Below are 16,114 nucleotides of genomic sequence, written 5' to 3' on the forward strand. Positions count from 1 at the left end.
CTTCATGAAAAGGATTATGTCAACTATTTACGATTTAAAGTTATTCATATTATAATTATGGTGCCATTAATTTTTAATGTAGCTAAACTGTATCTTTTATTTCAACAATCAGAATACTAATACAAATAAAATTATCAACGTAATATGGGGTATTTCCACTTCTAATACGAATGAGACTGCCTCACATCTTTTGCTCATATTCTTAATCTGGGTTAGAATTACTTTTTGGTCCAAATAATCCCAAATTTCTAATAGAAGATGCTCCACATCCTCTCAGTTATTCGGACAGTTACAATGGGCTCTTCAACGTCTGCCCAGAATGTTCTAGATATGTTCTATTGAATTAAGGTCTGGACTGCGAGCTGGCATTAATCCCAACGTCAGCAAGATAATTTCGGACAACATGGGTTGTATGTGGTCATGTTTATCCTGCATTAGTTAAACATTGGGACCTATAAATGGGATATATGGCACAACATGTTCTTCTAAAATGTCCAAATTTTAATGTTAAAAATAATTGATTATTATTAATATTATTTTAAAACGAAAAAAACGTACTCTTTGTATATTTATTTAAAAATAGGTTTTTATTCATAATTGTTACAAAAAATTTTAAGAAATATTGTTTTTCTAAAGAAATTAAAAATTAACAAAATGTAATGTTCATAAAAAATAAAAATTTGAACTTAATATGGGGTATTTCCACTTATACTACAAATGACATCCTCACATCTTCTATTCATACTCAAAATCAGCGTTTGAATTTCATTTTGGTCCAATTTCTCTCAGATTTTGAATAGAAGACACTCCATATCCTCTAAGTTATTTGGACGGTTAGGGTGGTCCTTAGGCGAGAGTTTAAGCTGTTGTACTAATTTAGCAGAATCGATATATTTCGAATAACAAAAAAACTAAACACCTTTACACACTTTTTAAAAGTCTCATATGAGAGTGTCTCAAAGTTAATACAAACAAAGTACTATTTATTTAAATAGAAAAATATATTTACAAAATTATAGGTGGTGTATTAATTTCTTGGACCAGTGTTTATAAAAAATCTAAAATCTAAAAGTCTGAAGCTTGCATATGTTCAAATAAAGTTACTGACTAAAATAAAACATATTGAAAACATTTTTAAATCTATTTAATCTAGGAAATTCAAATTATCCACTTCAAGAGAAGCAGAGCATATTTAAAATTAATTCAACTGTGACTTTTGAGTGGCAAGCTTTCAGCAAACATGAATAATTTAATACAAGATATCGCTTTGTAATCAAAGTAAATTCGTACGTAGAAACTAAATTGACAAATTTAAAACATGATAAGACGTAAAAGCATAAAACAAACTGAAACGAATAATAAATCAGGAGCGAATTGACTCGAATAAATATTACATTACGGAGTCGGGTTTTCCCATTTAAGCGTGGCTCGTAAATTAGGAAAGTACCGAGCCATTAATTATCGATAATTTATCGAAAGAATGGCAATTAATTTGTTGTAAAGTTTCGACGCCGCCGCCGATTGAATTATACCATCGGATGACTGGCAATGGGTACGTCGGTTCTAGTTTCAGTTAGAAAGTTCGGCCTTCTTTCGGGCCGGGACACAAAATGCTCTTTGCTTATTGAAAGTTTAATACAATTTGCTTTTCGGAGTGGCGGCGGCCTTTTGAGGCGGCGTGCAATGTTTAATTCTACAATTCGACGTCATGAGAACTATTGAAAACCCACTTACGTTCCCCGATAGAATATTCATCATATTACAGAGAGAAAAGTTTTCCTACACGCGAATCAAATCTCCGACTTCATTTTATTGATTCGAACTTTCCAGGGACCAGTCCGATGAAAAATAAAGGCAATAAAAGTTACAGGTTCTCTCTTTTTTTATTGTATTTATTTTGTCGGCCAGCGGTAAAAGGATTTCGCCCGCCGAACGTTGAAATATTAGATCTCTGGGACTGTATGTAAATTTTTTTATTAAACTTCCAACGACGTGAGATGTTACAATAATGGCCGTGTGTCTTGTAAACAGAAACACTTGCGTTATAAATCGCTAGGATATTAAATCCGGACGAGTTCGTGAGGCCCATACCGAAGAGGCCGCTTAATTAAATGACCTACATACTAATTAAAGTCGGCGACAGCCTTTCGCCGAAAGGTAACCAACTCAGAAATCGTCTTTGTTCCCCGGAATAAAATCCTCAGTGTATTTTGTTAAGAGGAATTATGCGAAAGACTAACAATAAGAGTAAAATTTAACACGTCCTCGCTCTCGCAAACTAATGAATATTTAACAGTGAAACGAGCTTAGCAGCCGATTTAATAATAAAGCAAGAATGGTAGCGGAATGAGGATATAATAGCAAATAAAAACCGGGATAAATATTTCATGAACGCCTCACCTTTCCATTCCGGGATAAATATTAAAATATCCGTGCCGAAGCGAGATGCCCAGGCCGGATCCCGATGACGGGACCGCGTCCACTTGACAATTCGCCGCCCGACCCCGGACGCACGAGGAAACGCTGAAAAGTGGCCGGCCGGCTGGAAAACCGGGATTTATATGGAAATTTAAAATCAATCGCTTGGCCGGCGACCGTCTCAGTTCCGGTCCGACTTTCGGGCCCGAACTTCCTGGAACGCGAAACCTGGAACGGTCCCCAGGTTCCAATAACCCGCCGTTCCGGTTCGGCTTTTAGTTTTATTTGCTTATCTAATCTCGACGGTTTTTTTGTTGGTCTTCTTATTGCCTGGCCCGGTAAATAATGCATCTTTATTCGCCGCCGACCAACTTCCGTAAGATTACCACGGTTGAGTAAACGATTGAATGGAGTAAATCCGGAATCATAATAATACTAATATTGAAACTTTGTTTTACAAATTTTTAGGGCAATTCGGATATATTAAACGACTATTTTTTATTTGAGTCATTCACTTTTCTGTCGTTTGATCATTATTTTAGTTAACACGCTCTTCAGAATAAACCACAAATACAATCCAGATGAGTAATAATTCTTTTGAAAGGTAATTAAATTATCTATTTAATGGTATACAATTTATTTAGTTGGGAATAAATACCAAAGCTACAGTTGTAAAACTAAAATTTCAAGAAATTTCAGTCACTTTTTTCAGCAACAATGTCAATGTTTAAAATTTTATATTTTTAATCATCAGTTTATTCAATTATAAGCATTTTTAACTCAGACAGATCAAAATTAGATAATAAATAAAAGTCGTGAGAAAAATAAACGAATATTCACTTTACTAATATATTTTTATATGATTCATCCTCTAAATTGTGTACAGAGCTTTGAATTGAACTTTTAGGTTTTCTATCCTTCGGATCCTCTTGTAACAAGAACCCGCTATACTCCCTCGTCAGCTTATCCCTGAATCTTTCACATCTTGTTATTTCAGTTATCTGTTGATGAAAGCTTTCACCCTGTTCATTGTTAGTTTTTTGAATTACAAATAGTTCTGATAGATTAAAATTGAATAATAAATAAAAATCATAGACGGAAGAATAAACAGTGCAGAGAGCTTTGAATTGAACTTTGACGTTTTCTATTCGTCGGATCTTCTTGAAAATACAATCTGCGAAACTCTCTCATCATCTTGTCCCTGAAATTCTCATATCTTCTTCCTGTTTCAATTATATGATGGTGAAAGCTTTCACCTTGTTTATTGTTAGTTTTTTCAATTACAAGCATGTCAAGCTCAGATAGACTAAAATTCAATAATAAATAAGTCATGGACTGAAAAATAAAAGAATATTCAAATTTACTACTATATTTTTATGTTTCAACCTCTTAAGCTGTGCTTTGAGTTGAACTTTTCCTCGTTTTCTATCCTTCGGATTTTCTTGTAAAAAGAGCCCGCAATATTTCCTTATCAGCTTGTTCCTGAAGCTTTCACCTTGTTCGTCGTTAGTTTTTTTACTTACACGCATTTCAGGCTTTGATAGATCAAAACTGGATAATTTATAAAAATAATGGAAAGAAAAATAAATGAATATTCAAATTTACTACTCTATTTTTATTTGTTTCAGTCTCTTTAACTGTGTTCAGAGCTTTGAGTTGAAATTTTCTATCCTTCGGATCTTCTTGTAAAAAAAAACACGATACTCTCTCATCAGCTTGTTCTTGAAGTTTTCACATCTTCTTTCTGTTTCAGTTATTTGTTGGTGAAAGCTTTCATCTTGTTCATTGTTAGTTTTTTTAATTCCAAGCATTTCAAACTCTGGTAGAACAAAATTGGTTAATAAATGAAAATAATGGGAAGAAGAATTAACGAATATTCAAATTTACTACTATATTTTTATATGTTTCAACCTTTTAAACTATGCACAGAGCTTTTATTTAAATTTTTACGTTTACTATCCCCCGGATCTTCCTGTAAAAAGATCCCAGGATACTCAGCTTGTGCCTAAACCTTTCACATCTTTCTATTTCAGTTATGTGTTGGTGAAAGCTTTCACCTTGTTCGTCATCAGTTTTTTCCAATTCCAAACATTTCAAGCTCTGACAGATCAAAACTGGATAATAAATTTAAATCGTGGAAAGAAAAATAAACAAATATTCAAATTTACTACTATATTTTTATATGTATCAGCCACTTAAACTGTGCACAGAGCTTTGAGTTGAACTTTAATGTTTTCTATTCCTCGGATCTTCTTTAAAAAAAAAAAACATGATACTCCCTCATGAACTTGTTCCTGAAGCTTTCACATCTTCTTTCCGTTTCAGTTATTTGTTGGTGAAAGCTTTCACCTTGTTCGTCATTATTTTTTTTACTTCCAAGCATTTCAAGCTTTGGTACGTCAAAATTGGAAAATAAATAAAAATCATGGAAAGAAAAATAAAAATATAGTAGTAATTTTGTATATTCGTTTATTTGTTTCGGCCTCTTAAACTGTGCACATAGCTTTGAATTGAACTTTTATGTTTTCTATCCGTAGGATCTTCTTGTAAAAAAAAACACGATATTCTCTCATCAACTGATTCCTGAAGCTTTCACATCTTCTTCCTGTTTCAGTTATTTGTTGGTTAAAACTTTCAAATTCACTACTATATTTTTATGTTTCAATCATTTAAACTGTGCACAGAGCTTTTAGTCGAACTTCTACGTTTTCTATCCTCCGGATCTTCTTGTGAAAAGATGCCAGGATATTCCCTCATCAGCTTGTCCCTGTACCTTTCATATCTTTCTATTTCAGTTATGTTTGGTGAAAGCTTTCACCTTGTTCGTCGCCATTTTGTTTAATTCCAAGCATTTCAAGGTCTATTAGATCAAAATTGGGCAATAAATGAAAATCATGAAAAGAAAAATAAACGAATTTTCAAATTTACACCATATTTTTATATATTTCGGCCTCTTAAACTGTGAACATGCTTTGATTTGAACTTTAACGTTTTCTATACTTCGGATTTTCTTGTAAAAAGAGCCCGCCATACTCCGATATCAGCTTGTAACTGAAGTTATCACATCTTCTTTCTATTTCAGTCATGTGTTAGTGAGAACACGTCAAGCTTTGGTTGACAAAAAATCAGATAAATAAAGATGAGGTCAATAAAAATAAACGAATATTTAAAATTACTGGTATATTTTTATATATTTCAGTCTTTAGAACTATGCACAAAGCTTTGACTTCAAATTTTACATTTTCTATATATCGAATCCTCTTGTAAAAAAAGCTGGCGATACTACATCATCATTTGCTCGTCCCAGAAGCTTTGATATTTTCTTCCTATTTCAATTATGTGGTTTAAACTTAAGTCGGTCAACTTGTTCATTCCCTCATAATATATTTTATTCCGACTGGGTTTTCTAGAGATTAAAATGTTTGTAATTGAGTAAGCTATCAAACACAAATCTACTGAATTCCTTTAAAAAAGTGTGAGATAGTTGAAACTTCTGAAGTCGTATAATTAATACTCTACGTGCCTTGTTTAATTTATAATCTTACTAGATTATACTCCGAGAATTTTAAATAAAACCCACATTTCACCGGGAAAAATGTTCCTCCTGTGTGCACTTCGATTGTGAGCATAAATAAGAGCGGGAAGTGGTGGGATGACGCACGCCGGATAAAATATGCAAGTAAATTCGCATAGACGATCCGTAAAGCAGATGAAATGTATCGTTGGAGGGCATATGGGAGGGCAGTAAACAGGGCCAGGTTATGATGTTCAGGTTTCCCGCAAGTGCCGTAAGATCCGGGACGCAAAAGTGGGATATCTAGATTTCACACTGGCCGCGTCCCGTCCGATGCCGAAGACGAAAAGGGACGTCGTATTTTCTTCGCCATGTTACATTTACATGCGCGTTTGTTTAAAGTTTTATGCCCCTCCGGCTGAGTTATCCACGTCACTTGACCCCAATCATTGCTTCTTGCCTTTGCGTTTGCTTTTGATATGGAAGAAAGAAAGTAGAAAAAAATAACGTTGGCGTTTGATGTTAATACTGTCCTGATTTAATCCGGTTAAGAGCACGCGGGGTTTGAAAATAGTTCGGTATAATTTTCCGGATTCTCATCAGCATTTGCATTCCAATTACAACTAATTTGCTTTATACTTTTAATCAGCCGTTTTGTATAGTTTCTTTGGAACTCTTCTTGAGGAGCCGGGCCGATGCTAATTGAATAAAACTAGTAGTTTTCTTGAATTGCTTCCAAAGTGCGAAAAGCTGTTACAATAACTAACAAGCAATTTAATCTTAACGAGTTACTTTTGTCGTACGTTTTAAAAGTTTTCATAGAATTAAAATTAATTTCGCGACTAAATGACGGCCGTGCATTTTATCCGGATGAACTTTTTACATTCGCTAATTACATTACGTACATGCGAGATTTAAATAAATGCATTTATTCGAATGAATCAAATACGAGCAAATATAATTATAATCAGTCGACGGCTAAATAGCAGTTGCACATTTGCAAAATTCGAGCGCATTATATTTTTACGCTTCGTAATGTTATATGATAAGACCGGAATGTTCCGGAATATTTGGCGTATGTAAATATTTTTAATACTATTAATTTTAATTACATACATTTGATGCCGGAAAAAGTAATTTACGTTTATCACATTTAATTTTAAAATAACATAATGTTATTTTTTATTTAACAAAATAATTAACATTATATTTTTTGCCAAAGTTCTATCATATAAGCAAATTTACCCCAAGAGAAAAAAATGGACTCTTAGAACTTTGTTCTCAATGACGGTTTTTGGATTATTTTATTATTTTAATTTATTTACTATTAATGTGACAAAAAATAATTTAAATAAAGAAAATGATTTCCATAATTATCCTGATATTAATCGAAATCGATAAATAATTTTGATGTTTTCTTAAAATTTGTCTAAATAGTTTCCAGAAATGATAGTTTTTGGTTTATTTTAATTCTTTAGTTTATTTTTCATTAATGTGACCAAAAATAATTTTTAATAAAGAGAATTTACATTATTATTCTCATAATTATCGTGATATTTATCAAAATCGATAAATAATTTTGATGTTTCCTTAAAATTTGTCTGAAGTCTCAAGAAATGACAGTTTTGGGTTTATTTTGTTTCTTTAATTTATTTCTCACTAATATGACTAATAATAATTTGTAATAATCAAAATTTACACAATTATTCTAATAATTATCATAATAAATTAAATTAAAGAAACAAAATAATCAAAAAACTGTCATTTCTGGAGATTTCAGACAAATTTTATCATTAATATGACAAAAAATAATTTTTAATAATCAAAATTTACATAATTATTATCATAATTAACGTAATATTTTTCAAAATCGATAAAGAATTTTGATGTTTCCTTAAAATTTGTCTAAAAATCTCCATAAATGTCATTTTTTGTATTATTAATGTGACTAAAAATAATTTGTAATTAAGAGTATTTACTTAATTAATCTCATAATTGTCAAAATCAAAATCGATAAATAATTTTGATGTTTCCTTAAAAATTGTCTGAAGTCTCAAAAAATGACAGTTTTTGGTTTATTTTATTTCTTTAATTTTTTTATCACTAATATGACTAATAATAATTTTAATAATCAAAATTTACATAATTATTCTAATAATTATCGTAATAAATGAATTAAAGAAACAAAATAATCAAAAAACTGTCATTTCTGGAGATTTCAGACTAATTTTATCATTAATATGACAAACAAAAATTTGTAATAATCAAAATTTACATAATTATTCTCACAATTATCGTAATATTTATCAAAATCGATAAAGAATTTTGATGTTTCCTTAAAATTTGTCTAAAAATCTCTAGAAATGTCATTCTTTGTATTATTTTATTTATTTAGTTTATTTATCATTAATGTGACTAAAACTAATTTATAATAAAGAGAATTTACATAATTATTCTGATAATTGTCGTGATATTTATCAAAATCGATAAAGAATTTTGATGTATCCTCAAAATTTGTGTGAAAAGACTTTAGAAATTACAGTTTTTGTATTGCTTTATTTCTTCAGTTTATTTATTAATGTGACTAAAAATAATTTATGATATAGTTTACATAATTATTCTCTTAATTATCGTGATATTTATCAAGGTCGATAAAGAATTTTGATATTTCATTAAGCATCCGGAAATTGCACACTAAAATTAATCTGTAATAAAGAGGTTTTTCATGATATTTATTATAGAAAAAGATAAAGATATTTCCTGAATAAATTTATTTCTTTAGTTTGTTTTTCATTGTGTCAAGAAATAATTTGTTACAAAGAGAATTTACATGATTATCCTCTTAATTGTCGTGATATTTATTATATAAGAAGATAAAGATTTTTCCTTTATACATTTATTTCTTTAGTTTGTTTTTCATTGTGATAAAAAATTATTTGTAATATAGAATATTTTCACAATTATAGTCATACTTAATTTACGAATTATAGCACATTTTTAACCACGAAAATGTTTTAAATACAATATAGGTAAAAATAAATGACACAGTTAGAAAAAGCAGAAAAAGGCTTTTAAATAATGCAGTTTAATCATGAACCAAATGCATAAATTACTTTTTCAGACACCTAATATATCACGATAAACTTTTGTTTCCATTTTGATATTAGTTTTTATATGTAGTCGAGAATCCACTAATACAAAAAACGTTACAGCAGACATTTGTAATCAACCACAACGAAATAATTGTACTATTATTCTAGACGAAACTGAATTGATGTGTCGAATTATCTTCCCTCGTCAACTTTATTTCGATCTGTCGTTTTTGTGTGAACAAACGCGCTGATCATTTCAAACATTTGCCATACAACGAGGCTTCCGATAAATCAGAAATCTAATCCATTTACGTATCGGTCATTAATCAAACCCTTTCATGTTACCATGGCGCTTTGTTTCCGCCGGGCGTTTTTCTTTGACCGGCATTTTTTTATTGAAATTTCTACATATCTCTCGTTCGGTAAACACGTTTATTATCGCGAATTTTCCGGCCGACGTTTCTAATTGATCATTACGATTGACTCGGACTTACCTTGTCACATTTCGTTTCCAATTAGGCGACATTTCGACTCATTTAATCAATTATCAAATGATTTATAAAAATATTTCCGGCATCTGATTAATTTTCGGCGTACTTGTTGTTCGCGGAGTTACAAAGAGTTCGAATTCAATTAATGATCACTAATTAAAGTTACACAAGCCGTTTCATGTCTCTGAATCGAGATTTTCGTTTCATATTCGTTTCATTTAAAAGTAAACATTCGTTAATTAGTTTTCGAATACTTGATTGTAAATTTTTAATTAAAATTCTTTTATCCGGCCTTGTTTTTCTTTTATTTCAAACACATTCAATCGACGGACGTTTAGTTTTCCACTTTTGTGCCCACCGTACAAATATTAATTGTAATCGCCCGCTTCCTCTTCAATTGTGATCAACAATTTAACCAAAACTAAATATCAGTGATATTTACATTGGCAAATTTCCAACCTGCCCTAGTTAATATTCCGTCGAAATTAGTTATAATCATTTCCACTATTGAAACGCTAAAATTATTTTCTGCACGCGTTACAATATTAAATTAAAGCAGTCGTTAGTGCATTATTAATTGTCCGTAGCACCTGAAACGCTCCCATATTTATGAATGGTCGACTGATATATTGCGCCATTCGATAATTTATGCATTTTCCTCCAGCCGATTCGTTATCGACGCGTTACATCCAAAACAATTCTATATGGCGCGATCGCGGATACGCCGTCAATAAATCGCGACCATAAAACTCGCATGTTATAGCCAAACACCGCGGAAAACGGGCGAAGATGCAAATGCGCACCGCCACACCGCCCGGACCTCAATCCATAAATCGACGCGGCCGGATCGGCGGCGTGTGTGTGTGTGGCATGTGTCTGGGCAAACGATGTCCCACGTTTTTTTCTCCTGTCACGTGAAATATTAAAGATTGAACCGTAACACGGGTGTGTTAACTTTGATTTAAAAACCAGTAATGTTATTTGAATATTGGCAATCCCAGGCGGGCAGTAAATTTATTTTACTTTTTACATATTTCTGGCAAATTTCGATATATTTAGCATTTCATTTATGGAAACTACAATTGAACTTCTCTTTAAAACTGTGGAAAATAATCAAGCTATCCTAAAACATAAAAATTGTGATATATTGAATAATCTCTAACTACGATATAATGAAATTTTTGGGGATTTTCTAAATATCTAATATTCTCATTTATTTCAAATGGTAACTACAAATAAAATTCCCTTTAAAACTTCAGAGAATAATCCAGATTTACAAAAATATATAATTCATAATATATTAAATTACTTTATACTAAGACATAATGATATTTCTGGTGAATTTGGAGATATTTAATGTTGCCATTTATTTCAAATGGAAACCATAAATAAAATTCCCTTTAATATTTCAGAAAATAATCAAGTTTTTCAAAAATATAAAATTTGTGATATACTAAATTATCTCTAAATAAGATGTAACGATGTTTCTAGTGAATTTCGAGATATTATTATTTCAAATGAAATTCTATTCAAAATTTCAGAAAATAATCAAATTTTCCAAAATATAAAATTTGTGATACATTAAATTATCTTGGTCGAAGATATAACGATATTCTTGGTGAATTTTGAGATATTTTATATGGACATTTATTTCAAATGGTAATCACAAGTTAATTAATTAAAATTTCAGAAAATAGTCCAGATTTACAAAAATGTATAATTTATAATATATTAAATTGCCTCTTACTAAGATATAATGATATTTTTGGTGAATTTGGAGATATTTAATTTTACCATTTATTTCAAATGGAAACCACGAATGAAATTCCCTTCAAAATTTTTGAAAATAATCAAGCTTCAAAAATATAAAATTTGGGATACATTAAATTATCTCGATTTAAGATATAACGATATTCTTGATGAATTTTGAGATATTTTATATGGCCATTTATTTCAAATAGTAATCACAAATTAATTAATTAAAATTTCAGAAAATAGTCCAGATTTACAAAAATATATAATTTATAATATATTAAATTACCTTTTACTAAGATATAATGATATTTCTGATGAATTTAGAGATATTTAATTTTTCCATTTTTTTCAAATGGAAACCACAAATGAAATTCCCTTCAAAATTTCAGAAAATAATCAAACTTTTCAAAAATATAAAATTACATACATTAAATTATCTAGAACTAAGATATAACGATATTCTTGGTGAATTTTGAGATATATAATATTGTCATTTATTTCAAATGGTAACCACAAATTAATTAATTAAAATTTCAAAAAATAGTCCAGATTTACAAAAATATTTATAATATATTAAATTACCTCTTTCTAAGATATAACTATATTTCTAGTGAATTTGGAGATATTTAATGTTGCCATTTATTTTAAATATAAACCTCAAATGAAATTCCCTTTAAAATTTCAGAAATTAATAAAACTTCAAAAATATAAAATTTGTGATATATTAAATTATCTCTAAGATATAATTTCGAGATATTTAATATTTTCATTTATTTCAAGTGGAAACCACAGATGAAAGTGGCTTTAAAATTTCAAAAAACAATCAAGTTTTTCAAAAATATAAAATTTGTGATATATTAAATTAACGCTAACAAAGATATAACGATATCTTTGGGGAATGTCGAGATATTTAATATTATCCCCCAAATTCATTTTAAAATATTGCAAAATAATCAAGGTCATATATAAATAAAATATATAATTTGTCATATAATAAATTATCTTTAAATATTATATCTTAGTTGATGAATTTCGAGATATTTAATACTATCGTTTATTTCAAATGAAAACCACAATTGAATTTCTCTTTAAAATTTATTAAAATATCATTCCAAATTTATAATATATGTGATATATTAAGATGTCTCTAATTAAGATATAACGATATTTAAGTTTATATAGTTTGCTAAAATTTATTTTTAATATATTTGGCAATATAATGCCTTTGGTGTATGATTTTTATTTGAAATAATTCACAAGACGCTTAGCGTACTTGGTTGGAGGCTTTGTCATGAATAATGGTGTAGTTAAGACTTGAGTGTTTTTGGAACAGTTCATAAACTTAATCCGCACGATTACAGCGAACGTCCTTTGCCAATTTTAACGGAAGAAAGTCGCGTTGTTAAGTGCAGTAAAACTATTTCGAAAGAATCGTCCGCTAATGCATCTTAAAACTGAGATAATGGTGAAGTTAATTTACGTTTTATTTGTTCCAGTGTCCACGGAAACTCGTCATCCTGTGATAGTCTACATTCATGGGGAGTCGTTCGAATGGAATTCGGGGAATCCCTACGACGGCAGCGTGTTGGCCTCGTACGCCGATCTGGTCGTGGTCACGTTAAATTATAGATTAGGAATTTTAGGTAAGTAAATCGTCATCGATGTGTAACGTACTGAAACAAGTAATTAGATTCGGTTTCGTATTTCGTGGTTTGGGGCATATTTCCGGTTCTTTTGATGTGGATGCAGTCGAATGCACGGTATTTGTATAGTGACAGCAACATATATGATCTCCGGAGTCGCATCAGCACTACAGTCAAAGAATGCGAACTGGAAAATCCATTTCGTGTGCAAAGAGAGGGAGCCTTTCCAACCATCAACTGCCTTCGCATAAATTTAGCTTTCCATAAATACTGAACACATATTTAGAACCGTGAAATTGAATGTTTGACAATCGATGAATTTAAAATTTCTTTTGAGAGTCGCCCTTCACACTTAATTACCATTTTCACCGTCTATAAAGACAATCCCCTTTATCGCATTTCGGTCAGATAATTGCATAAAAACGATAGAAAACAAGATCAAAAGCATCATCTTAAACAACCTCTCACCGTTCCTTTTACGGTAGACTAAATAAAAATAAGACTTTAAAACGGCGTCGGTGGTGCCGTGACGCTGATGCGGTTCGAGACCATCAATTTATATTCAAATCTGTGCGGCGTCTCATGTTTCCGTTAAAACCTGCCACTATAAATAAATACAAGGGAATTTTTATTAATATTAATCCACAACAAACGTGATTTTCGTTGCAGGTTTTCTAAACGCCAACCCCGCACCCCATCTCAAAGCCCGAGTGGCCAACTACGGGCTGATGGACCAGATAGCGGCCCTGCACTGGATCCAACAAAACATTGCCCTATTTGGCGGTGACCCCAACAACGTGACCATGGCAGGTCACGGCTCCGGGGCCGCCTGTATCAACTTCCTCATGATCTCCCCCACCGTGATGCCTGGACTGTTTCACCGCACCATCTTGCTGTCCGGCTCGGCCCTCTCCTCCTGGGCTTTGGTTGAGGATCCGGTCAATTACGCCGTCAAGTTGGCCAAGGAGGTTAATTGCACGATACCGGAGGACGTGGGCAAGGACCACGAGATCATAGTGGACTGTCTCAGAGAGACCCCACTGGAGGACATACTACAAGCTGAGGTGGTACCCCCGGCTTATTTAAGCGCTTTCGGGCCGAGTGTCGATGGGGTGGTGATCAAGGCGGACTTCGCCAAGGAGCTGGTCACCTACTTCAAGCCGTCCGACTTGCAGAACTTCGTCGGGGCGGTGAACGCCAACATGAAGCGAAGCGAGGCCACTCTGGTGCCTCGCGGCAACAACCCCTACGACCTACTCTTCGGAGTTGTAACCAGTGAGGCTTTGTGGAGGTTTTCGTCCAACGACATCCAACAAGGCTTCGAAGGCGACCGAAGGGACAAGATAATAAGGACTTATGTGCGTAACGCGTACACCTATCACCTCAGCGAGATCTTCTTCACCGTCGTGAACGAGTACACGGACTGGGAACGTACGGTGCAGCATCCCATAAACACTAGGGATGCCGCAGTGGCAGCTCTGAGTGACGCCCAGTTCGTTGCTCCGTTAGTGCAAACCGGTGATTTGTTGAGTGCCAAAACTCCACAACCGGGACAAGAGCCTAGCCTGGCCAAGACGTTCTTTTACGTCTTCGACTACCAAACCAAAGACGGCGACTACCCTCAGGTACGTAACCGTCAAGTATTCCCTCCATTAAGACATTCAAAATCAATCATATAAATTTTTATGAATGCAATAATACCAGTCGTAAAGCCTAAGGCTGTAAAAGAATTATACAAGTAAATTTTCTCCGAGTAATAGCTCAGTAAAGTCACGAAAGTATTTTTATTGCCTTGCTCGGGTGTTTTCATTTTACTGCAGCCAGATTCGACGTCCGGACGATAAAAATACGCGTCCCGCGAAATTGCTAAATTAAAAAATCAATCATTTTTATGTTCAGCGTATAAAAAAAAGTACGAAACGTTTAAAATGCGTTCAGGTGTATTCAGGTCGCAGATCTGTCATTGCTTATCGGGGTGAACTTCAATCAGTTTTAGAGCACGGCTGCTATAATTATTATAATTTTATGTTTGAAGTTGAGCAAAGTGCAGATATGAGTAGGTACTCGTGCAAACGATCAATAAATGCAACGTACAAGGGTATTTGCCTCTCGCTACACATTCATACTTCATTATGCAGATTGAAATATGATTAAAGAGTGCTTTACAAACACTTTTTTATCATTGCTATTAATATACATAATCATTATTGCACAGGATGCCCCATAATCATGTCTTTGTCTGTTGTCAGTGTATCCAGACTAGATAGAAAATAGAAAAAAAACTGACTTAAATATCCCAGTTTTGACTAACGATAAAAACATTTTGCAACCATTGTTTTATATGATATAAGCTACTTATCACAAAAAAGAAGGCTTCAACATATTACCAACAAGGAAACTTCAACAGAATTTCGTTTTGACTTACGGAAAATAATCAAGTTTTAAAAATATATAATTTATGATATATTTAATTATTGTATATTATATATTAAATTATCTCGAGATATTAAATATCCTCATTTCTCTTTTCAAATGGAAATAACAATTGAATTTTTCTTTATAATTTCCGAAAATAATCCAGCTTCCCAAAAATATATAATATGTGATATATTAAATTATCTCTAACTAAGATATAAGATTTATCTCGTGTAAATTTCGAAATATTTAATATTGTGATTTATTTTAAATGGAAATCACAATTGAAATTCCCTTTAAAACTTCTGAAATTAAACTTTCCATAAAGATATAATTAAATTATCTCTAACAAAGATATAACGAAATTTCCGCTGATTTTCGTGATATTTGATATTGCTATTTATTTCAAATGAAAACCACAAATTATATTCCCTTTAAAATTTAGAAAAATAATCAAGCTTCCCAAAAATATATACTGTATGATATATGAAATTATTTCTAACTAAAATATAACGATATCTTGTGTAAATTTCTAGATATTTAATATTGTAATTTATTTCAAATGGAATGCACAATTGAAATTTTTCATTCTAAAAATAATGAAATTTATAATTAAATTATCTCTAACTAAGATATAATAGCGGCATTTCTGGTAAATTTTGAGATATTTAATATTGTGATTTATTTCAAATAGAAATTACAATTAAAATTCTCTTTAAAACTTAAAATAGTCAAGCTTTCCAAAAATATATGAATATTTATTATCTCTAACCAAGATAGAACGAT

General features: G+C 31.6%; 2 protein-coding genes across 3 annotated transcripts in view; one reads left to right on the plus strand and one right to left on the minus strand.

Moving 5' to 3' along the window:
* Window positions 1–16,114, plus strand: part of LOC109598642 (neuroligin-4, X-linked-like) — a 284,001-nt gene that overhangs the window by 241,160 nt on the left and 26,727 nt on the right. For both annotated transcript variants that reach the window (XM_049966869.1, XM_049966870.1), the window contains 2 exons: window positions 12,767–12,913; window positions 13,583–14,538. In XM_049966869.1, coding sequence (XP_049822826.1) covers window positions 12,767–12,913; window positions 13,583–14,538 — 1,103 coding nt within the window. The remainder of the gene's footprint in view (window positions 1–12,766; window positions 12,914–13,582; window positions 14,539–16,114) is intronic.
* The window catches only part of LOC109599294 (leucine-rich repeat-containing protein 15-like), a 35,709-nt gene that overhangs the window by 4,878 nt on the left and 14,717 nt on the right, over window positions 1–16,114 (minus strand). The window lies entirely within an intron of this gene.

The sequence above is a fragment of the Aethina tumida genome, chromosome 4 (genome assembly GCF_024364675.1).
Source record: "Aethina tumida isolate Nest 87 chromosome 4, icAetTumi1.1, whole genome shotgun sequence".
Classification (NCBI taxonomy): domain Eukaryota; kingdom Metazoa; phylum Arthropoda; class Insecta; order Coleoptera; family Nitidulidae; genus Aethina; species Aethina tumida.